General features: G+C 50.7%; 1 protein-coding gene across 5 annotated transcripts in view; it reads right to left on the bottom strand.

The window, feature by feature from the left end:
* FUBP3 (far upstream element binding protein 3) overlaps positions 1 to 18910 on the bottom strand; it is a 51615-nt gene extending 32705 nt beyond the window's left edge. For 2 of the 5 annotated variants that reach the window (XM_045042464.1, XM_045042465.1), the window contains exons 1-2: positions 18741 to 18910; positions 6053 to 6158 (exon numbers count right to left, since the gene is read on the bottom strand). In XM_045042464.1, coding sequence (XP_044898399.1) covers positions 6053 to 6158; positions 18741 to 18824 — 190 coding nt within the window. In that variant the 5' untranslated portion in view covers positions 18825 to 18910. Of the gene's footprint in view, positions 1 to 3315; positions 3986 to 6052; positions 6159 to 17062; positions 17827 to 18740 lie in introns of those variants that run through there. The other 3 variants (XM_045042468.1, XM_003995971.5, XM_045042466.1) reach the window with 3 other exon arrangements.
* Positions 18911 to 19327: the final 417 nt, after the last annotated feature.

Genomic DNA, 19327 nt, shown 5'->3' with positions numbered 1-19327 from the left:
GATTCTAATCCTAAAACGGGTGGATGAATGGAGGGGAGGAGGGGACCGCCTGAGCCTCTGCCGGAAGTTGCTACCTGAATAGAACCAACATCAGATGCTTCCCCATCAGTGTGTCTTAGGAGGATTCTCGTGCCTTGTCGCCCTGGGAATCCCCGTCCAGAAATCTGGACTCCTGCCTCTTGAGGCACCCGGGGATGGTGACGTGCCTCCGTAAACCGAGGGGAAATGTGACCGGGGACACGGAAAGGAGAAGGGCACGGGGTCTCCGGCACAGACACAATTCTCAGAGGGGTGCGTTTTAGGGAAGAGGGTGCACACGAGGGGAGGAGCTGGGAAGGGCTCCCTGAGGGCCACCCCCGCCCACCTCACCCCGGGGAGTCTTCACTCCCCCTGCTGGAAGACCAACCACTACTGGACACTCTTGATCCCCACCCCGCCCCCCCAGGCCTCAGGCCTCAGGCACTACGGGGGAGCGTGGGCTTTGGGGACAGTGCGAGCGGGCGTGTCTGAGATTCAGTTTCTCTCTTTCCAAAGCAGACACCCTGGTCCCCGCGGGCTCCTGCCAGAGGCGGTGCGGGCCGTGCACAGTGGCCCACACGCCCATGCCCCCCGGCAGCAGGAACCCTGGGCCTCCCCGCGCCCCAGCACTGACTGCCGCCTCTCATCCCTCTTCCTGCTCGCCAAGTCTGGGTTTGAACAGATCTTTCCTCCTCAGTCTTGTTTCTCCCTCCTCTTTGTCCTGGGCCACACGTGCAAACACAAAACTCAGCCAGGGCCACAGAGATGCTCCGTCTCAGTCTTCCTGTAAGTGGTTCATGTGAGAGCACACCCAAAAATTCTGCCTTCGCACCCCAAGAACACCAGCATGATAACGTGAGAAAGTATGGCACTGGGGGCGCCCAGGTGGCTCAGCCCGTTAAGCGTCTGACTCTTCATTTCGGCTCAGGTCATGATCTCCTGTGTCATGAGTTCGAACCCCACGTCGGGTTCTGTACTGACAGTGTGCGGCCTGCTGGGGATTCTCTCTCTCCCCCTCTCTCTCTGCTCCTCCCCTCTCACACGCTCTCTCTCTCTCTCTCTGAATACATAAATAAGCCTAACGAAAAAGAAAAAGTACAGTACTATCTAGGACGATAGTACATAAACCTCAAAGACACCGAGGGCCCGAGGGCCAGCTGCACAGCCATGCTCCTGGACATCCAGAGCTACTTTTAAGCTCTGATGGCAGAGCTGAGTAGGTGGGACAGAGCCCATATGGCTTGAAAGTCTAAAGCAATTTACCGGATGGTCCTTTTGGGGGAAAAGAGAAAAAAATGTTTAATTTTGAAAGAATAAACATCTTACGGACTGTGGGATCATGAGCTGATCGAGAGCTGGATGCTGAACCGACTGAGCTACACAGGCGCCCCTCCCCGAATGGTCCTTTAAGAAAAGTTACCCAACCCCCGATTCTGAGTAAATCTGCACCTCTCAAATCTCTTAGCTAATACTACTCTCTTCGATTTGGAGCTTGCTTTCCGTAAAATGTTCTAAGTGCTCATCTTGGACCTAAAAAGGAAGAAGTGAAGCATCACGTGATTTATCCACCAACTATCCACCTACTACACTTATCCACCAACTACATAAGGGAGGTGAGGAAGAAAGAGCCCGTCTCCATGATCGTAGCCTGCAGAGTTCGGCAGGAGAAGCGCCTGGTGTCTGCAGACGTGTGCCCTGGGGAGGGGACACCGGTTTAGGACTTCAGAGCAGTGTGACGGGTGTGTGGAAAGGGGGAAGCGGGGGGGGGGGGGAACAGGGGACAAGAGAAGATAAAGAAGCTACGGAGCACCTGGCGAGGCACTGAAGGGAGTCAAAACGGGTCCCTGGGAGGATGTCCCATCACTTCTGAGACCCAAGGACTGACCGGGACTTGGATAAGGTAAAGATTCTTCACTAAGGTAAAGCGCTGGGAGGGGGGATGGGTTTCAGGAAGAGCGAAGACAAGAGACAGGACCTGCGGCAAGGATGGGGAAGCCGGTAGAAGGGCAGGCAGGGAAGGGCGGGACCCCCTGGGTAGCGGAAGCTGCCACAGGTCTTAGAACAGAGGAGTGGAACTGGTCAGACTGGCTCCAGCCAAGAGGCCTCGGGGGTAGCAGGGAGAAGGCACTGGATAGAAAAGCTGTCACACAGAGAGCAGCAGGAAGAGTCCCGAGCTGGCAGGGTGCACCTGCCAGAAACCAGGAGGTGTGGGTGCTGACTGAAGACGTGGAGAGGTATGATGACCTGAGCCTGACCTGAGCCGAGCGGAGGGCAGGCTCTGGAAGCCAGGCTCCGACCCCTCGAGTGGGCTCACACAGCCGTGGCCCGACAAGCTCAAACCGCCCTGGACACAACTGCCCCGGTCCCTTCCTACAACAAGACCAAGTCTCGTCCCTTAGTTGACTGGTTTTCGCGCTCCTATGCATACACCTGTTTGCAAATCTCAAGGCCCGGCCTAAACCTTCTGCCGAGGCTCTCCGCCTGACTTCCGGGTTGAAGCACTTTTAAACCCGCCCACGTAACACCTCCAAAAGCCTCTAGGGGACTGAGCTTTAACCCCCAAAGGTTAAAGAACCCGGCTTCCCGGGAAAGGTAGAGGGTTCGTGTTGCCAAAGAAGTGATCTGGTGAACTTCTGTCCAAAAAAAAAAATCAAGCCAAACCAAACAAACAAAAAACTGCAAGCGAGCCCTTTGGAAATCTTTGTTGCTCAGAAAAAAAAAAAAAAACAACAAAGCGTGGCAATTCCTGCTCGGCGTCTCCTACACTGTCTCTGCTCTCCTACACTCTCGTCGCACAGGTGGTACAGCCATGACCCTTCGAGAAAGCTGTCCGGTCACCACGAACATCACCTTCCTTGACGGGTCCTGTTCGTTCGCCGAACTCATTTATCCAAGAGAAGAGAACTGGCCTAGTGACCTTGCCACCCTCGTCAGAAGATGATCTCGGCGGGCTCTGAACCTGCCCCCAACTCCCAGAGTTCTCTCTAACCTCAACAGCGAATGCCACAGGTGGAGAGCTGAGCTGGAGGAAAGCGACTGGCCTGATTCTGTTGTTTGGAAGGTGCTCAGCAGAAGAGGATTAACTATCAAGCCGTCCTGCCCAATGTAAAAAGCCTGGGGGAAGTTTCTGGTTCTTCACACACAGTGTGTTACGTAAGACGGACAGCTGGCCCGACACGGGAAGGTTCGTCCCTACCGTAACCGGGCTTCGTGTTCAGAAGGAAGAAGAAGAGAAACCGTGTTCGTTTTCTGATTCCAAGGACTCAATCCCGCAAAGGCAGACACGGAAAAACTTACCGTCCTCAAAACAAGAAGTGGCCTTACACAGCGGCAGCATGCAAGTGAGATTCTGGACTCACCAGCTGCACCTGCCTACTCTCCGTCAACAAACTCAGCGGCTTTTACAAATTTCTTTGAAATGGGTGTCCAGCGGGCTAACAGGGGAAGAAAGTCTGCCAGGGGACAGTGGTTTCATTTGCAAATACCTCGGCGCTCTTTATGCAAAGGACACAGTGACTGCCTACTCTGCGCACACAGTTTGCACTTCCCCACCACGTGGCGGGCGCAGGCAAGGCAGAGCGCGGTGAAAGGTATTGATCCTGATTTCTGGAAACAGTGGGCCGGGGAGACTGGACTGTCCATTACCGGGGCGTGTGCTCAGAGCCAGACAACTCAGTTTTATTTTTGTATTGACGTCCTGTAAGAAGAGGTGAAGCACGATTGCCCTGAGAAGGGAAGATGGTTACTTCGCATCAGAGCTTTTCACGAAGGCACAACTGCAGAAAACGCCATCAGTCATATTTGGTCTAAGAAATCACTAGCACCAGCCAAACAAGATCACAGGGGACCGTTTTGGAGCAGCCATTTAAAATGGTCACCGGGCGCCTGGGTGGCTCAGTCGGTTGAGCGTCCGACTTCGGCTCAGGTCATGATCTCGCAGTTCATGGGTTGGAGACCCGCGTCTGGCTCTGTGCTGTCAGTTCAGAGCCTGGAGCCTGCTTCGGAGTCTGTCTCCCTCTCCCTGCCCCTCCCCTGCTCACGCTCTGACTCTCTCTCTCTCAAAAATAAACATAAAAAAAATTTTTTTTAAATGGTCACCTAGGGGGCGCCTGGGTGGCTCAGTCGGTTAAGTGTCTGACTTCAGCTCAGGTCACGATCTCGCGGTTCTTGAGTTCGACCCCGCGTCAGGCTCTGGGCTGATGCCTCAGAGCCTGGAGCCTGCTTCCAATTCTGTGTCTCCCTCTCTCTCTGCCCCTCCCCCGTTCATGCTCTGTCTCTGTCTGTCCCAAAAATAAATCAACGTTAAAAGAAAAAAAAATTTTTTTAATAAATAAATTAATTAATTAAATAAATGGTCACCTAGTTCCAATGGGGCAGACCTTGCCTGAGTGTATATTCATAAACAGTATCTTGGGGTGCCTCCGTGGCTTAGTCAGTCAAGTGTCTCTCCTGATTTTGGCTCAGGTCATGATCTCACAGTTTGTGGGTTCAAGCCCCACGTTGGGCTCTGCACTGGCAGTGTGGGGGCCTGCTTGGGATTCTTGCTCTCTCCCTCTCTCCCTTTCCCCCACTCGCATGCTCTTTCTCTCTCAAAGTTAAGTAAACTTTAAAAAACAAAAACACGGGGCGCCTGCGTGGCTTAGTCGGTTGAGTGTCCGACTTCAGCTCAGGTCATGATCTCATGGTTCGGGAGTTCGAACCCCACAATGGGCTCTGTGCTGACGGTGCAGAGCCTGCTTGGGATCCTCTCTCTCCCTCTCTCTGTTCCTCCCCCACTCGTGCTCTTCTTCTCAAAATAAACTTAAAAAAAAAAAAAAAAAAAAACCCAAAGAAGTTTAAGCAGAAAGGAACTTTTACACCAAAATGAGCCACAGCCCCCTTATAAAGTTCCCAGCGTGAACCTATCCAATTATTCCAAAAAGGTTACCAACGTAACCTTTAGATGTTTAACACCTAAAAACGATGGCTGATGGGCACCGAGGCGGGCACCTGTTGGGATGAGCACTGGGTGTCGTATGGAAACCAATATGACAATAAATTACATTTAATAAAAATAAATAGATAAATAAATAAAAACAATGGCAATCTCCCCTTTTGGAAGACACTGGAGAAATCAGTCATACCAAATTACTTTTTCTACATACACCAAAACACGCTTCTTTTTTGGAAAAGGAAATTGCTCTGTATATACTATTGAACACCTTGATTTTTTTCCACCTAATAAGACAACATAGAAATAAGTGCATACACATGGCTGGGTAGGCATGCAGACCGACAGAAGGCCAGAGAAGACACTGGCTGACCCACTGCGTGCATATTCGTGTACAACCTAGTAAACTTCAGACTCCCCCTTCCAGTCCTACTCTGCAGGACACCCAACGTGATCAAGGAGGTCCAAGTTCTCTGAACAGACCCATCTGATAGATACTCTTCGCGGAGGTGCCGGGGGACAGGCACTTCCACGTTGGTCTCAAACTCTTTGGGGGGCTCAAGTGGCGTACAGAACCAAACCACCAAATAACACAGGAATGAACGAGAGATGGGTGCTTCTAGAGAGAGCCTGTCAAAAACGGTGAAAAAGGGAGCCGACCGAAACAAGGTCACACCCTCCCCGGCCCCCACCTTCTCTTTCTCTAAGGTCAGGATGTAGCCGCAGGCTTCCTAAGAGTCAGGCATCGAATCTTAGCTTTTCTTTGGAGGAGAGTGGGAGCTTCAACCCCCACACGCGTGTTGGAAGCACGAAGGGCCACGTCGCACAAAACCCTCGAATCAGTCGAGTGACTTCCGAACTGATGCGCAAAGGCCTCGTCTTTACCTCCGAGCCCAGCTGTAAGCGCTCTTGCATCATCAAGGCGACTAAGAGCTCAAGGGCTGGAGAGTCGCGGAGAAACATCCACCCCGGGCGGTCCCCTCGACCGCACCTCCTCAGGAGGACGCTGGCGGCAGCTGTCGTGGAAACGGCCGACGCGCGGCTCCGGCCTAAGTGGCAGGTTTGCTACAATCTGAAAGGCAAAGACGTTTCCCCGCAACTTACCTCCGTCATCCAAGGGCCGTTTCTGGACTCCGTATCCATACACTGAGGGGTCCACTAGAGGTGTGGAATTATTCAAGTGAGGAATTGAATCAATTTTAGCAGCAATCTACAGAGAGAATCAGATTTAAAGACTCAGTAACAAATCCGGGCTCCGTGTGAGGGAGAAAGACGAGAGAGCTCTCTTCAGAGGCCTGTGTTCCCCCGCTTCTCCCCCTGACCTAGATTAGCACGAGGCAGTGTCACCGAGGACACTTTTCATTGCCACCTGAGTCTTCTTTCGGCCTCAGTAACAATGTGTCTTTAGAAGTAAATACTTTTGAACATCAGTCTTCTACAAATCAGTATTTCTAAGCCATCCCTTGAAATACAGGTACACTGCATTCGAAGAAAACAGGCAGGCCACCGACATGAAGAACTCTGTTCAAAAGGTTTTATTTATCGCAGGATTCCCTTAAGAAACCAATCCCCCGGTACTGTTTAAAAGGCTGTGTTTGCTCAAACATGACCGCGCGTTAGGAAAACATCCATCCCATAACTTGAACGCCTGTTAAGTGATGATGTCATCGCTGCAGACATAGAACAGCAAGCTGCTCCCCACTGGGAGTGTCCGAGTAGGGAGGAGGGCGGGGGGGGGGGGGGGGGGGGGAGGGGGGAACACGGCTGTCTGTCCAAACTACCTCAGAAGGATTCCTGCGCTGGACCAAGCGAGAGACCTCGGAGAGCGATTTCATTTTTAATATTATCAGTTAAGAAAAAAAAAATGATCATACAGCTATTGAAGTGTTTCTCCCCAGAAACAAATGCTGCGCAGAAAGTTCTGTCTACTTTGTTCTCACTGGAAAGTTCAACGGGATCTCCCTGATAAATCAGCTCTTTATCATGTCATCAAAGGAGTATTTACAGCCACTGCTCTCGAAGTTGGTCCCTGAGTTAAGCTTAAGAAGTAAGGGTGGACTAAGGGGCAGACGGAAGGGCTGCCCCACACAGCGGGTCTTCGGTGGGAGTTCTGGGCTTGTCCCAACGTGCCCGGCTTCTGCGACCGACATGAATGACTTGAAACAAACAAAAAACCAAAGACAAGCGTGACACTGAAACCCCAAGGCAGGGCTCAGATGTCAGGGATCCAGGGGTCAGGTCTCTCCCTCTGGCTTCCTAGCCCTGTGGTGCTGGGCAAGCCCCTCTCCCCTCCGCAGGAGATCCTTTGGATGTACCACCAGCAGCTGCACACTTTGGGGCAAGCTACCAACACACTCTCAACACAAAGGAGCTTTGTATGCTAGAAAGCACTTCACAGCACGGCTGTTAAAATAAGGCGACTTGTCCAACAAATGCCGAGTGCCTACTATGTGCGGGGCTCTGTTCCGGGCACCGGGTTACTGTGGTCGACGAGAATAACCAGGCCCCTACTCTGTGTCAGCAGTCAGTGGGGAGTGACGAGGTCTGCGAGCTGACCAAGAATCGATCATTTCAGCTGGTGATAAGCATTATACTAATAAGAGAAGATAGTGAATTGTGCTAATGAGAAGATAAGTGCTTAGGAGAGCTACTTGAAACACGGTGATCAGGGAAGGCTGCTCTGATCTCTTTAGATCATGGGATCTAAGGCCTATCTGATGAGCAGTTGGCTATACAAAAATCTGAGGAAGAGCATTCCAGGCAGAGAAAACAGCCTGTACAAAGGCCCTGAGGCAGGAGCCAGCCTGCCTGGCAGGTATGAGCCTAGAAGAGAGAGAGGTCAAGGTCACTAGAGAAGAAAGAACTGGACGTGTTCCAAGACACAGGCAAGGGCCGGTTCGCCAGGGCTTGGATTTTACAGGAAGGGTGACAGAAAGCAACCGCAAGGCTGAGTAGGAGAAGTAGCATCCCCTTGACAAGGAAGACAGCGTCTAAGGAGACACGAGTGAGAAGATCATTTAGGAGATATTCTAGGTCAGGGGTCAGCAAAGCATGGCTGGTGAACCACCTGCTTTTGTAAAGAAAGTTTTACTGGAATACAGGCGCGTGCGTTCTGCGTTGAGGAACTGAGCGGAGACCGTGTGGCGTATGATGCCCGTACATATCATGTACTATTTGGACCTTTAAAGGGAAAAGTCTGCCGGCCCCTGTCTAGGCTAGAGATGATGGCACCCTGGATGAGTGCTTGCTTAACAACAGTATTATAAATAACTGATTACAATACTAAGACTGCTGCTAGAAACCCAACCTCCTATATCCAGGAGGCCATTTGCTATCAAACGAAACACTGTACAAACCTTGCCTCTACCACGGACTCGCAATCTTGCTTTCCGTATTTGTTTTGGATAAGCTTGTGGAGGTTGGCTACTTAAGATCCAAATGTTACTGTGAACGACCCAGCTGGCAAAACAGGTGGGTTAAAAGGCGAGGATACTGCCGTGGCTGGTGCCCCAAGGAGACCCTTGCATGTGCCATAATAAACCGAGTGGCCAACGACTGACGTGGGGGTTTTGGGGATTACTGGCCCAGTTGCTTTCACAGATGGCCCCAAGGGCTCCCAGTAGACAGTGAAGATGACCCCAAAACACAAAGAAAGGGGGACAAGGGCTCATGATTCTCAGTGGAGTCCCCCAACAGCATGCGTGTCAAATCACTCCCACACGCAGAACCCCAAAACGTAAACTCGACACATTAGGCACGTTCCCTGCTCCTTTCGGAGGACACTCTCAGCTTCCAGATCTTTTCCCTCCCTTCCAAAGTAGCTAGAATGTGTTCCTGAGTCTTTGGCCTTCCTTGTAATTTCTACGGTTAGGTTCCACATGTTGCCGGAATGTCATTTTTTCCCAAAGCCGATACGCTAAAAATGTTACAATAGTTTCCTGTTCCTGAATTTGATTAAAGGCTGAGGCTCTCAGATTTGTTCTTAAGTCATGTTTACTTCAGTTATCTATAATTTGGGAAATTTCCACTAAGAGAAAAGCAGTACAGAATACTGGTTAAGAGGGGTAGCCCTGAAGTCAATGGGCTGCACTTGAACTCTTGGTTAAACAATGTTAAACAGGAGTTTGACAATACAAGATACAATTATATCACTGACAATACGTTGTAGATACAACAACATTCTATAAAGAGACAAGGAACTCCTTCCTTCATACAAATGCAACCTTGTTTCAAGAAATGATTTTACATGTCCACTAAAATAAGGAGTTAAAACTCAGTGTTTACTTATGTGCTGGGTACTTCGCAAAGACCATTTTAAATTCGCTACCTCATTTGTTCCTCTCCCCGATTCTCTAGGAGGCTGGTAGGATTTCCATTTTAAAACAAGGAAAATTGAGGCTCAGAGAAGCTGAATGCTCTGCCCAAAGTCACACATCTCATAAGCGGAGGCACCGTATTTAAGCCTGGCCTGCCCAGCTCTAGTCTGTGCTATCGACCACAGCGCTGGGCACCCCCCTTCGTCCGCCTAAGACTTTCTCGAGTACTTCTCACTTCCCAAGGACCTGAGACCTAATGACTTCCAGGGCACGGAGCTGAAGCAATCCCTCACGTCGTAACGGACCGTTGACCGGTAGCTGCTTAAGGGAGGTGAGGTACATTCTCAGCTAATACTGGTGCTGGCCAGAATATAAGAGAGTCACTGAAGCCAGGATATTCCAACAAAACCAAGGCCAGTCCGGAGCTTATCAGAGAGCCTGACCTTGAGGGGACTTTGCTACTGATTGTTTTTACCACTCGACCCCCTTCTCCCCTCTTTCGGAGGGAGGCAAGGAGGAAAATCAGTTATCTTGCTACACGTGCTATTGGAGGCACCCTTATAGATGAAACACTGATCAACGTCACACATGTGACCCCGACTCTGACTAGTTAGCGGCAATGAGGAGAGGGGGGGCGCTGAACTGGGAGGCAGTCAAGAGTCCTGGTTTTCCAGTCAGCCCTTCCAGGGTACGACCCCCAACGGCCTTGCTCCTTGGGGGTACTCACCTGTAAAATGCACGGACAGACTAAACCGGTGTTTCCCTAAGAGAAAGAGGTACACAGGCATATTTGGGAGACGCACGGATAAATGTTTTCAAACTTCCGTACATATGTACTTCTTAGTTACCTTCCATGCATGGCAAAGTTGTTCACTTCTGACAGTGATTAAGTTTCCTTTTAGAAATATTCTAAGTCAGTCTGAATTTTAAAAAGATTTAAAAATACTAAGTAAACATCGAGGGGGTCAGCGTTATGGCGAAAATCATGAAGGCGATATGCAAATCATTAAACTTAGGAAACAGCCACTAATGATCCCCAGGGCACACGCCTGCGACTAAAACTCTCTGACAAGGCTCATAATCCAAGTAGCTCGCCTCGTAAACCCAAAGGGGAAGCCGTGACTATCTCCACTTCACAAGGAAAACATTATACCGACCAGGAACAGACCAAGCCACCTGAAGACCCAGTCATCCACACACCGTGCCCATGCTAGAGCCGCTGCTGATGGTCACGGACCCAGCAAGCACAGGCTGCAAGCTCCCGCCACCTGCCAGGGAGCAGGAACCCAACTTGCCTCCCGGGAACCCCTGCTCCACGGTCCCCTGAGTGACCCCGCTCAGACCCTGAGAATACGTGGGCTGGACCGAAAGCCGCTGCTTCCCACAGCAAGAAGAAACGGCGTGTCACCCAGGCAGTGGAGCCCAAGGGCTAAGACCAAGTCCCAGACGGCAGGTTCTGGAGTCAGGGTGTGCAGGGTCAAGTCCAAGTGGTACTTCCCACGACCCAAGAGGGTCCCAAGGAGAGCAGCAGGTGTCTCAGACTTATCGCCTGCTAAGTGCCTGATGGTGCCCCCATTCCGTCTTCACGGGGACCTTACACGGTAGCTACTCTTCTCCTTACCGTGGGATTGGGAGCATCTACCTGGAACTGTATCCACTGGGATAATGAAATAACAATGTAAAGCACCCAGGACAACGCCAGTATCTTATTGAATAATAATAATAATATAGAGAAGGACACGGATCGTAAGTTTACAGCTCGTTGGACGTCCGCTTCCTAAAATGCCTGTGGCCTAGGGTCAAGATCAAGACACAGAACATTTCCGGCACCCCTGAGGTCTGCCTCATTACCTCCTTCCGGTACCCCAAGGTCTGCCTCATTACCTCCTTCCGTCACTACCTACCCCCACCTCCCAAGGGGGACCTCCTAACGTCTAATATTAGCTATTCAAAAAAATTATCACAACCATCAAAGACCTCCATTTTCCAGACGAAGAAACTAAGACTTAAAGAAGTTACATTGTGTGTCCAGTCACTAAGCTGGCAAGTGGCAGAACCGGAACCTGAACTCACACGGTCTGAATCCGAAGTCTTAACAGGCACTTCAGGCCCAGCAGCAACCCCTTATCCACGGGGGATACATCCCAAGACTCTGGAGGCCTGAAACCACAGGCAGCACCCAACCCCACGTGTATCGTTTTTCCCTTTACATACGTGCCTGTGATAATAAAGTTGACCTTACAAGTTACGTACAGTAAGAGATGAACGATAACTAAAAGGAAAATAGAACTGTATAATATACTGTAAAAAAAAAAAAAAAAAGTTATGTGAACGTGGTGTATCTCGTACTGGACCCGCTCTACTTGTGGTGACGCGAGGTGGGTGACGGAGGCGTTGTGGAGCAGCGTTAGGCTACTACTGACCTGACGACGTGTCAGGAGGACCGTCTGCTTCTGGACTGTGATGGACCAAGGGTGATAAACTCTGGAAAGCAAAACCGCAGGTGGGGGGGGGGGGGGTTACTGTACTACCCCCTGGGGTTTTGCGACCATCAAATGAGAGAACGTATATGGAAGTCCTTGCCTGGCACCCAGCACGACAGGGGCTCCGTGAATGCCGGCCATTGTTGTCATGAGACGGGGCCCCAGCTGATCCCGCCCTATTTACTAGCATTAACCAAAACAAGGAATTCTATAGGCCAAATAAGGTACAGCACTTCGTGGTGGCTTTCCTGACAACCTCATGCCACCCACATCGGGGCAGAATGGAATACTCCCTTCTCTGTGTTTGCAAAGCACTTTATAAACTACCTTTGAATAATGTAACTCACTGACAAAGTTATTGGTCCTATGGTCTCCCCCCTACAGGGAGCTCTTGGAACAGACTTGTCTCAAGCTTCTTAGTACCGCCAGGACAAAGGTTTTTTAACGGAGAACTTCAGGGCTTGGCTTCAGAGAATTCACGAACCTCCTGAAATTACACACGAGACTATTTAAATATTGCTGTGGTGAGGTTCAAAGTTTTCAAGAGTCTTAAAAAGGCCCCTGCTCCCAGAAGGTAAAGCACAACTCCCCTGATGCATAGCAAAGTGCTCGCCACATGGAAGGCACCCCTCAAAGGCTTGCTAAATTGAAAGCAGATCTGGAGAAGCCCACTGGTGGCCACAATGCTAAGACGACCAGGCAAAGCTCTAAGCCGAAATAACGCTCCAGCTGGACCCTCCAGCGCGGGCCCTGAAGAGGGGAGGTCCATTCTCCTTCTACCCTACGTCCCAGTGAATTCCACCAGCATCCTTCGATGCTTTGTTCAGATTCTGAAGTCGCAGAGATGGAAAATTAGCCAGCCACCTCTGTGAAGGAACCAAGCCCTTAGAATGCAGAAAATGTGGGCCCAAGAACGACGGCATTAACTCTTTGCGTGCCTTTGAGAAAACTGCTTTCTTTTCCTTTGGCTCATTATTATCAAATACACGATGAGAATGAGAACCCTCGTCCCGGCTACTTCACTTGCTCATGGGGAGGACTGAGCCCACAAGAAGACGAAACCAGCCGCAAGCTGTCGTATCTTTGTGCTGGCCCAGCATCCAGGCAAGAGGCCCATGGAGTCAGCAGATCCTCAAATAATGGCCGGCAATTCGAATCACATCACTACTTTTATTAACACTACTCAGTCTTGCAAGTGATTTGCTATCATCTGGTGTGAGGATCAAAGTATAGTCGATGTCTCCAAGAGAAGTATCAACTATTCTTTCCCAAGTGTCTTTATAAGAAAACTCCAAATGCGAAACATTTTCAAGAGAGGTGATTCTTAACAGAATAAAAGGGTTGCACAGGAAAGCTGGGGAGAAGGGGAGTCTGAATAGGTGCCCGATATAACATAATACAAAGCAAAAGAACCAAAAGATATGATCAATTTTTTTTCAGCTCCAGCTAGATGTCAGCTCTCTGAACGTTCGCAGGCTTGAAGGAACTATTGAGATTATGTAGCTTAACATTTCCTGAAACGTGATCTGTAGAATGACTTGGTTTTATGAAAAGAAAGTATGAAATTACATTAACTTCAGGATATTTACAACGCACACCCTGAACTCCTGTAGGACTCAATACACACAAGCATATTAAAGGTTCGGAGAAATCCGGCATTAAAAAGTCAATTCACCTTTACTTAACCCTGTATTCCCCAAATGTTATCTGTCCATGACCTCTTTCCCATGGAAGATCTATGAACAGCCTGTAGATCAAATGTTGGGAATGGCTGACCCAGCATGAGGTCATATAGCTACTTGCGGGAGACCCAGGTCTCCTAAATCTCCATACACAATTCTTTCCATTAGAAATTTCAAATAAAGGGGGCGCCTGGGTGGCTCAGTCAGTTAGGCGTCCGACTTCGGCTCAGGTCATCTCACGATTCGTGAGTTCGAGCCCCACGTCGGGCTCTGTGCTGACAGCTCGAGCCTGGAGCCTGCTTCGGATTCTGTGCCTCCCTCTCTCTGCCCAACCCACTCTCATTCTGTTTCTGTCTCTCTCAAAAATAACTAAACAAACAAACAAACAAAAATCTCAAACCAAGGTGTGCCTGGGTGGCTCAGTCGGTTAAGCTCAGTTAAGTCCGACTTCGGCTCAGGTCATGACCTCACGGTTTGTGGGTTCGAGCCCTGCATCGGGCTCTGTGCTGACAGCTCGGAGCCTGCAGCCTGCTTCGGATTCTGTGTCTCCCTCTCTCTCTGCCCCTCCCCTGCTCATGCTCTGTCTCTCTCTCAAAAACAAATAACAAAGACATTTTCTTAAAAAAAAGTCTTTCCTTTAAAAGAAAAAAAAAGAAATTTCAAATAAAAACCAGAGATGGACTCACAATTTGGAAAGGGATGAGGAGAAAACAACTTGTTGACTAGGCATCCCAATGGCAACCCAGAGAGCCGATGCCCCGTGTGAAAGGGCAGCTGCTACTCGGCTCCTGCTGAGGACTGCCATTCCAGAATGTGGGAGCGGTGTGGCCAGATTTTTTCCAGAAAAGCTAGAAATCTCAAGTTTTACTGGACGTCATTCTAGTTTCCAAGCGTTGGCATTGTGTAGGTGAAACAAAGCGTGCCTGCAGGCCCCCTGTGAGCCTTCTCCAGCCCGTGGGCCACCAGCTTGGGAACCCTGGTCTAGGCAAATTTGTATCTACAGAACAAATGGGACTTTGGAAGAAACCGAAGTTTGTTATGATACATTTGGGCTATCAGATTTTAAGAGAAAGGTAAAGAAGTCTCCGTTGGGGGGCGCCTGGGTGGCGCAGTCGGTTAAGCGTCCGATTTCAGCCAGGTCACGATCTCGCAGTCCGTGAGTTCGAGCCCCGCGTCGGGCTCTGGGCTGATGGCTCAGAGCCTGGAGCCTGTTTCGGATTCTGTGTCTCCCTCTCTCTCTGCCCCTCCCCCGTTCATGCTCTGTCTCTCTCTGTCCCAAAAATAAATAAACGTTGAAAAAAAAAAAATTAAAAAAAAAAAAAAAAAAAGAAGTCTCCGTTGAAAACGAGAAAAACCTTGGAAACATACAGTGGAACGCAGTGTGCATTTACTATTTACCTTCCAATAGCAAACAGGAAGTTCAGGGCTTCCGTGAAAGCGGTGACCCAAATAGCTGGTCACATCACCTAAACCCTTGAACTAGGTCTCACTCTTTACAGGGTACTCTACTGGGTGCCACCAAAGATACAGCAACAGGGTTTGAGGGAGCAAAAATGAACGCACATTCAGTAGTCAGTCCCTGGTGACTGAGGGACCTGAGCTACGCAAACCGGGCGTGTGTGAGACAGTCTCGGCGGAGTCCGGCTTAAATCGATGGAGACGCCACACACTTGCCGTGAGTCAGAAACATCACACATGAAGGAAGCAAAGGCAGTCTCTCCCTGGGAGTGACCAGGGGCCAACGAGCAAAGGCTCTGTCTTTTAACGGCGGATGCACATTCTCGTAAAGGCAACGCAGCGCCAGATCTCCTACTGCTGAGGCTCAAAGTGTGAGACAGCAGCACGGCATGGCATCTTCCGGAGGACCAAGGAAATTCTGAGGCCCCAACCCAATGAACCTTTCCCCCCAAAAAGGTACTGTAAAGAACAGGCGCCAGGCCTACGGAACTGTCCAAAAGGCTGCTCTCTTACTGGTTCTGCATCGGCTCAGTCCCGATCGTCAGGGCGCAGAACCGTCACGGTGCTCAACTCCGACAGGCTCCGATCACACTGTATTCATGCGAACAGAATAGCCGCGGAGTTATGCAACACACAGCACTGACTGCGTCTAGGTCGACACAGGAGCTTCAAGTCCCGGAAAGCACTAGCCGTCAGGCAAGAGAACTTCTATTCAGGTGATGACAGACAGACAGCTGGCCCAACCTGGGAAAGGCGGCTGGGAACCTGCAACACACTGTGGCGTTCACACTGTCCTGTGAACAAGCAAACGTGTGCGCTAGATGGCAGAGGCTACTGGATCCCCAGTAGCAGGGGGCTTTGGGGAAGTATTTTCGCTTTTAGAAAAAACCAACCAAACAGAAGGGATTCGTATCTAGTTATCCGTCATTTCCTCGAAGACGTCTGGGAGCCCAGACAGTCAGGGTGAAAACGCAGTGTGGCTGCAGGGCAGGATGGCCGAGCCTGGTCTGGCTCTGGGTCCACCTCCCACCCTTACGAGGACCCTACTCTCTCTAAACGAGTTTAACAAATACCTTATTTTTGCTGACCCGCCAAGGAGTTAGGAGAACTGAACGTGCTTTTTCAGTACCCAGCAGGTCTTAGATCTTCATCAACGGGACCGAGTCAGACCGCGCTTGGACACTTGGATACTTCCCTTCAGAATGGTCGTACGCTATTAACTCACTGCTGGGGAAAATTTTAAATTTTACACAACTTCAGAGACTCCCTTTTGATCGAGGAATACCGTGTTCACAGTGAACTAACAGTAACAAGGGGTTGGTTCCCTCTGTTGCAAAGAGTCCAAAGGATACGCAGGAGGCTTCAAGATGCCAGGCAGGAAGCCTAGTGGGTTTAGGTACTGGACTCCACAAACCCGACTTAATAGAAACAGGAGGTTCAAATCCCAGCAGGGTCAATTGGGACTTTATTGTGGTTTTCTAGATAAAGTGAGCACAAGACATCTTACTCCTCCCTGACAAACTAGCAAGGGCTTTATAGACCGTTGCTGGTGTTTACGAGGGCATGTCAGGGGACGAGGGGGTGGAGGGAAGCTGCGTAATCATTTAAATAAATAAGTACACTGTCTTTTATTTCCAGTTACTGGAGAGAAAAAAAGCACATCTCTGCAACATGCTGTGTATACAATGAAGTAGAACCATCATCAACCGGATGCCCAAATTAACAGGAGACCCTTTGAGGTAAGCTCTTCTATAAAGCACACAACAGGACGCCTGGGTGGCTCAGTCGGTGGAGCGGCCGACTTCGGCTCAGGTCATGATCTCGTGGTTCGCGAGTTCAAGCCCCACATCGGGCTCTGTGCTGACAGCTCAGAGCCTGGAGCCTGCTTCGGATTCTGTGTCTCCCTCTCTCTCTGCCCCTCCCCTGCTCACGCTCAGTCTCTCTCTCTCTCTCTCTCTCAAAATTAAATAAAAACATTTTTTAAAAATAATAAAAAATAAATAAAGCACACAACAGTTTCAATTTCTCACATTCCATTCTTGCTCAATGCGAATCTGGAAATAAACCTAAAATTACCCACAAACCTGTTTTTTTTCTTTAGATTTTTAAAGGCCATCAGATCCTTGGAGATAGTATCGACCTCCAGCTGTTAATACTCAGAAGTAATACACTTACAGCACTGTCTCCATTGGGCTTATTACTGCTCCAGTCAATGGCGCATTTCAGAGCTGGGAACTTTTCCAATGAAGTTCTCTTTGCTAGTAGGAAACACCACTGCTTCAACAATCCACATTAGGTCAGCATTTAACAGAGGGTCTCCCTCCCTCTTGAGCAGGTTGTCCAAGAGTACGAGTTCAACCACTGGCTCAAGAGAAGCAGAAAGTCTTCTCAATGGTTCAAAATTCATTTTATGTTCAACTACAGGCCTTCTGTAAACTGAGGATCTGAGCTCTTTAGGGTAGTGACTATAATTCTTCCTGGATACAGAGGGCCACCAGGTCGAGTGTCACATATCAGCCACAAAGCGAAAGCCATTACATATTAGTAGCCAGTGAGAAACAAAGTTCAGGACCCTGTACTGTAGAGGAGAGCAGTGCAACACGCCGGCAAGCAGAGTGGTGGAAAGGGAGCTGGATGGCATCCATTACAGCCACTGGTTGGCTCTGAAGTCTAAGTAAGGTGGATACTCACTATTGTACTGGTTGATGCCTAGGCAGTAAGTAACAAGCCATCAGACACAATTTTAGGTGGAACCACAGGTTTGGAAAGTGCTGGGATCCAATATCATGTCTATAGGAGCATCGGTATTAAAATGAAAAGTCAGTATCGGGGACACAGGTAGGGTTCCCTCCCCTGGAATACCGGAAAGAGATGTAAAGACCATATCTTCAAGCGACCAAGTGGAGACCTTCTTCTAATACAATGAGTCCTGTGGCTTTCTGTTAGGAATCAAGCAGTAATTAGTTACAGCCCAACTTTTACACTGTCAGTTAGTTATGCCTACAATTAAATAGGAAGAGACGATGCCTGTAACACACTCAGCAGAAACGGTTTAGGTGTTAGAGCTAACCTGTAAGATTTACACACGATACAAGGACACGTTTTGCTCTAAGCACCCTGCCAGAAGCCAGAGTATTCCTGGCAGGTCCCATATTCGTTCTCCAGGGAAGCCCGCAATCTCTTAAAACCCAGCTTAGTTAACTCTGGCAAAATGCACGACATTGTCAGATGGTAAAGTTTCACTGTTGGGATGAGTCCATCTCACATTCTCCCCGAGAGAGAGGAAAACTACTGCCCGTAAGGGATTACTTCTACGTCCTGGGGACCACCCACAGCTATTTAACATCCTCCTCTCTCCCCTCTCCAAGAGCAACTTCAAAAGTAAAGTACCCTCGAATTCCTTCCACTCCAGTCTTGGAATACAGGAAGTCCGAAGACGATGTTTTCCAAGTTTTAAGAAGCTACAGGGCCCGAGACGGCCGCTCTGTGTCTATACCGGGGTCCTCACCGGGAGCTCCCCAGCCCCCTTCCCCTCGCGAACCCCAGAAGCCCACGCTGGATGCCCTGCAGGCCCAGCCCGGGCGCGGGGGCGCGATGGGGCCAAGCGACCCCGGCAAACCGTTTCCCAGCGGCTGCACCTAGGAGAGCCGCCCGACAGGCTGGGCCCGGGCGTCGCGGTGGCGCTTCCTCCCTCCGCTTCCCCGGCTGCCGGCGCCCCAAGAAAAGGCCGAGCCCGGCTGAGGCGTCAGCCCAGGCTGCCTCCCGCCCCCAGGCCCGACCCCCTCCTCCCAATCGGGCCCGGCCCGGCCCCGCCTCGGGCTCCCGTGCTCCCGCCAGCCGGCCCCGCCCGTACCTGCCGGACCCGGTGCAGGGCGTCCACGAAGCCCTCGGCTTTCATCCCCACCGGAGCGCTCTGCCCCTGCACCAGCTCCGCCATTACCGCCCCCGCCGCCGCCGCCGCCGCTCAGCTCCCCCGTCCGGCCTCCAGCTCCGCTTGGGGACCCGTAGCCGGAAAGGGAAAGTCGCCCCACTTCCGGCGGAAGGGAAGCCGGGACGCTGGAAGCAAGAGGAGCCGAGTCTGTGGGGGGCGGGGCCAGGGCACGTGATCCCAGCCCGGCCGGAAGTGGGGGCGGGGCCGCGGGCGCGGGGGCGTGTCCAGCGCCGGGGGGGGGGGGGGGGCGGCCGCTGTCTGGCCTCGAGGAACGCGGAGCTGTTCCCAGACCGGATTTGGGCCAGGCCCGTCGCTGATGTCGTGACAGGCCCTTGAGGCTCGGATGGGGCCCGAGGTGTCCGGCTCTCGGCTGTTTGGAAACCCAGAGAGGAATGACATGGTTTTCCCAAGACAGCCCCCGAGCAGCCCTGGTTCACTAAAAGCCTGACCCTGGCAGTCCCTCCCAGGAATGGCCATTGGTTTGGAATATTGGGACTGAGCTCTTGGAA

Source organism: Felis catus, chromosome D4, assembly GCF_018350175.1.
Source record: "Felis catus isolate Fca126 chromosome D4, F.catus_Fca126_mat1.0, whole genome shotgun sequence".
Lineage (NCBI taxonomy): Eukaryota > Metazoa > Chordata > Mammalia > Carnivora > Felidae > Felis > Felis catus.
Note: the sequence above shows the minus strand (reverse complement) of the source record. Positions and strands in the feature narration are given on the sequence as shown.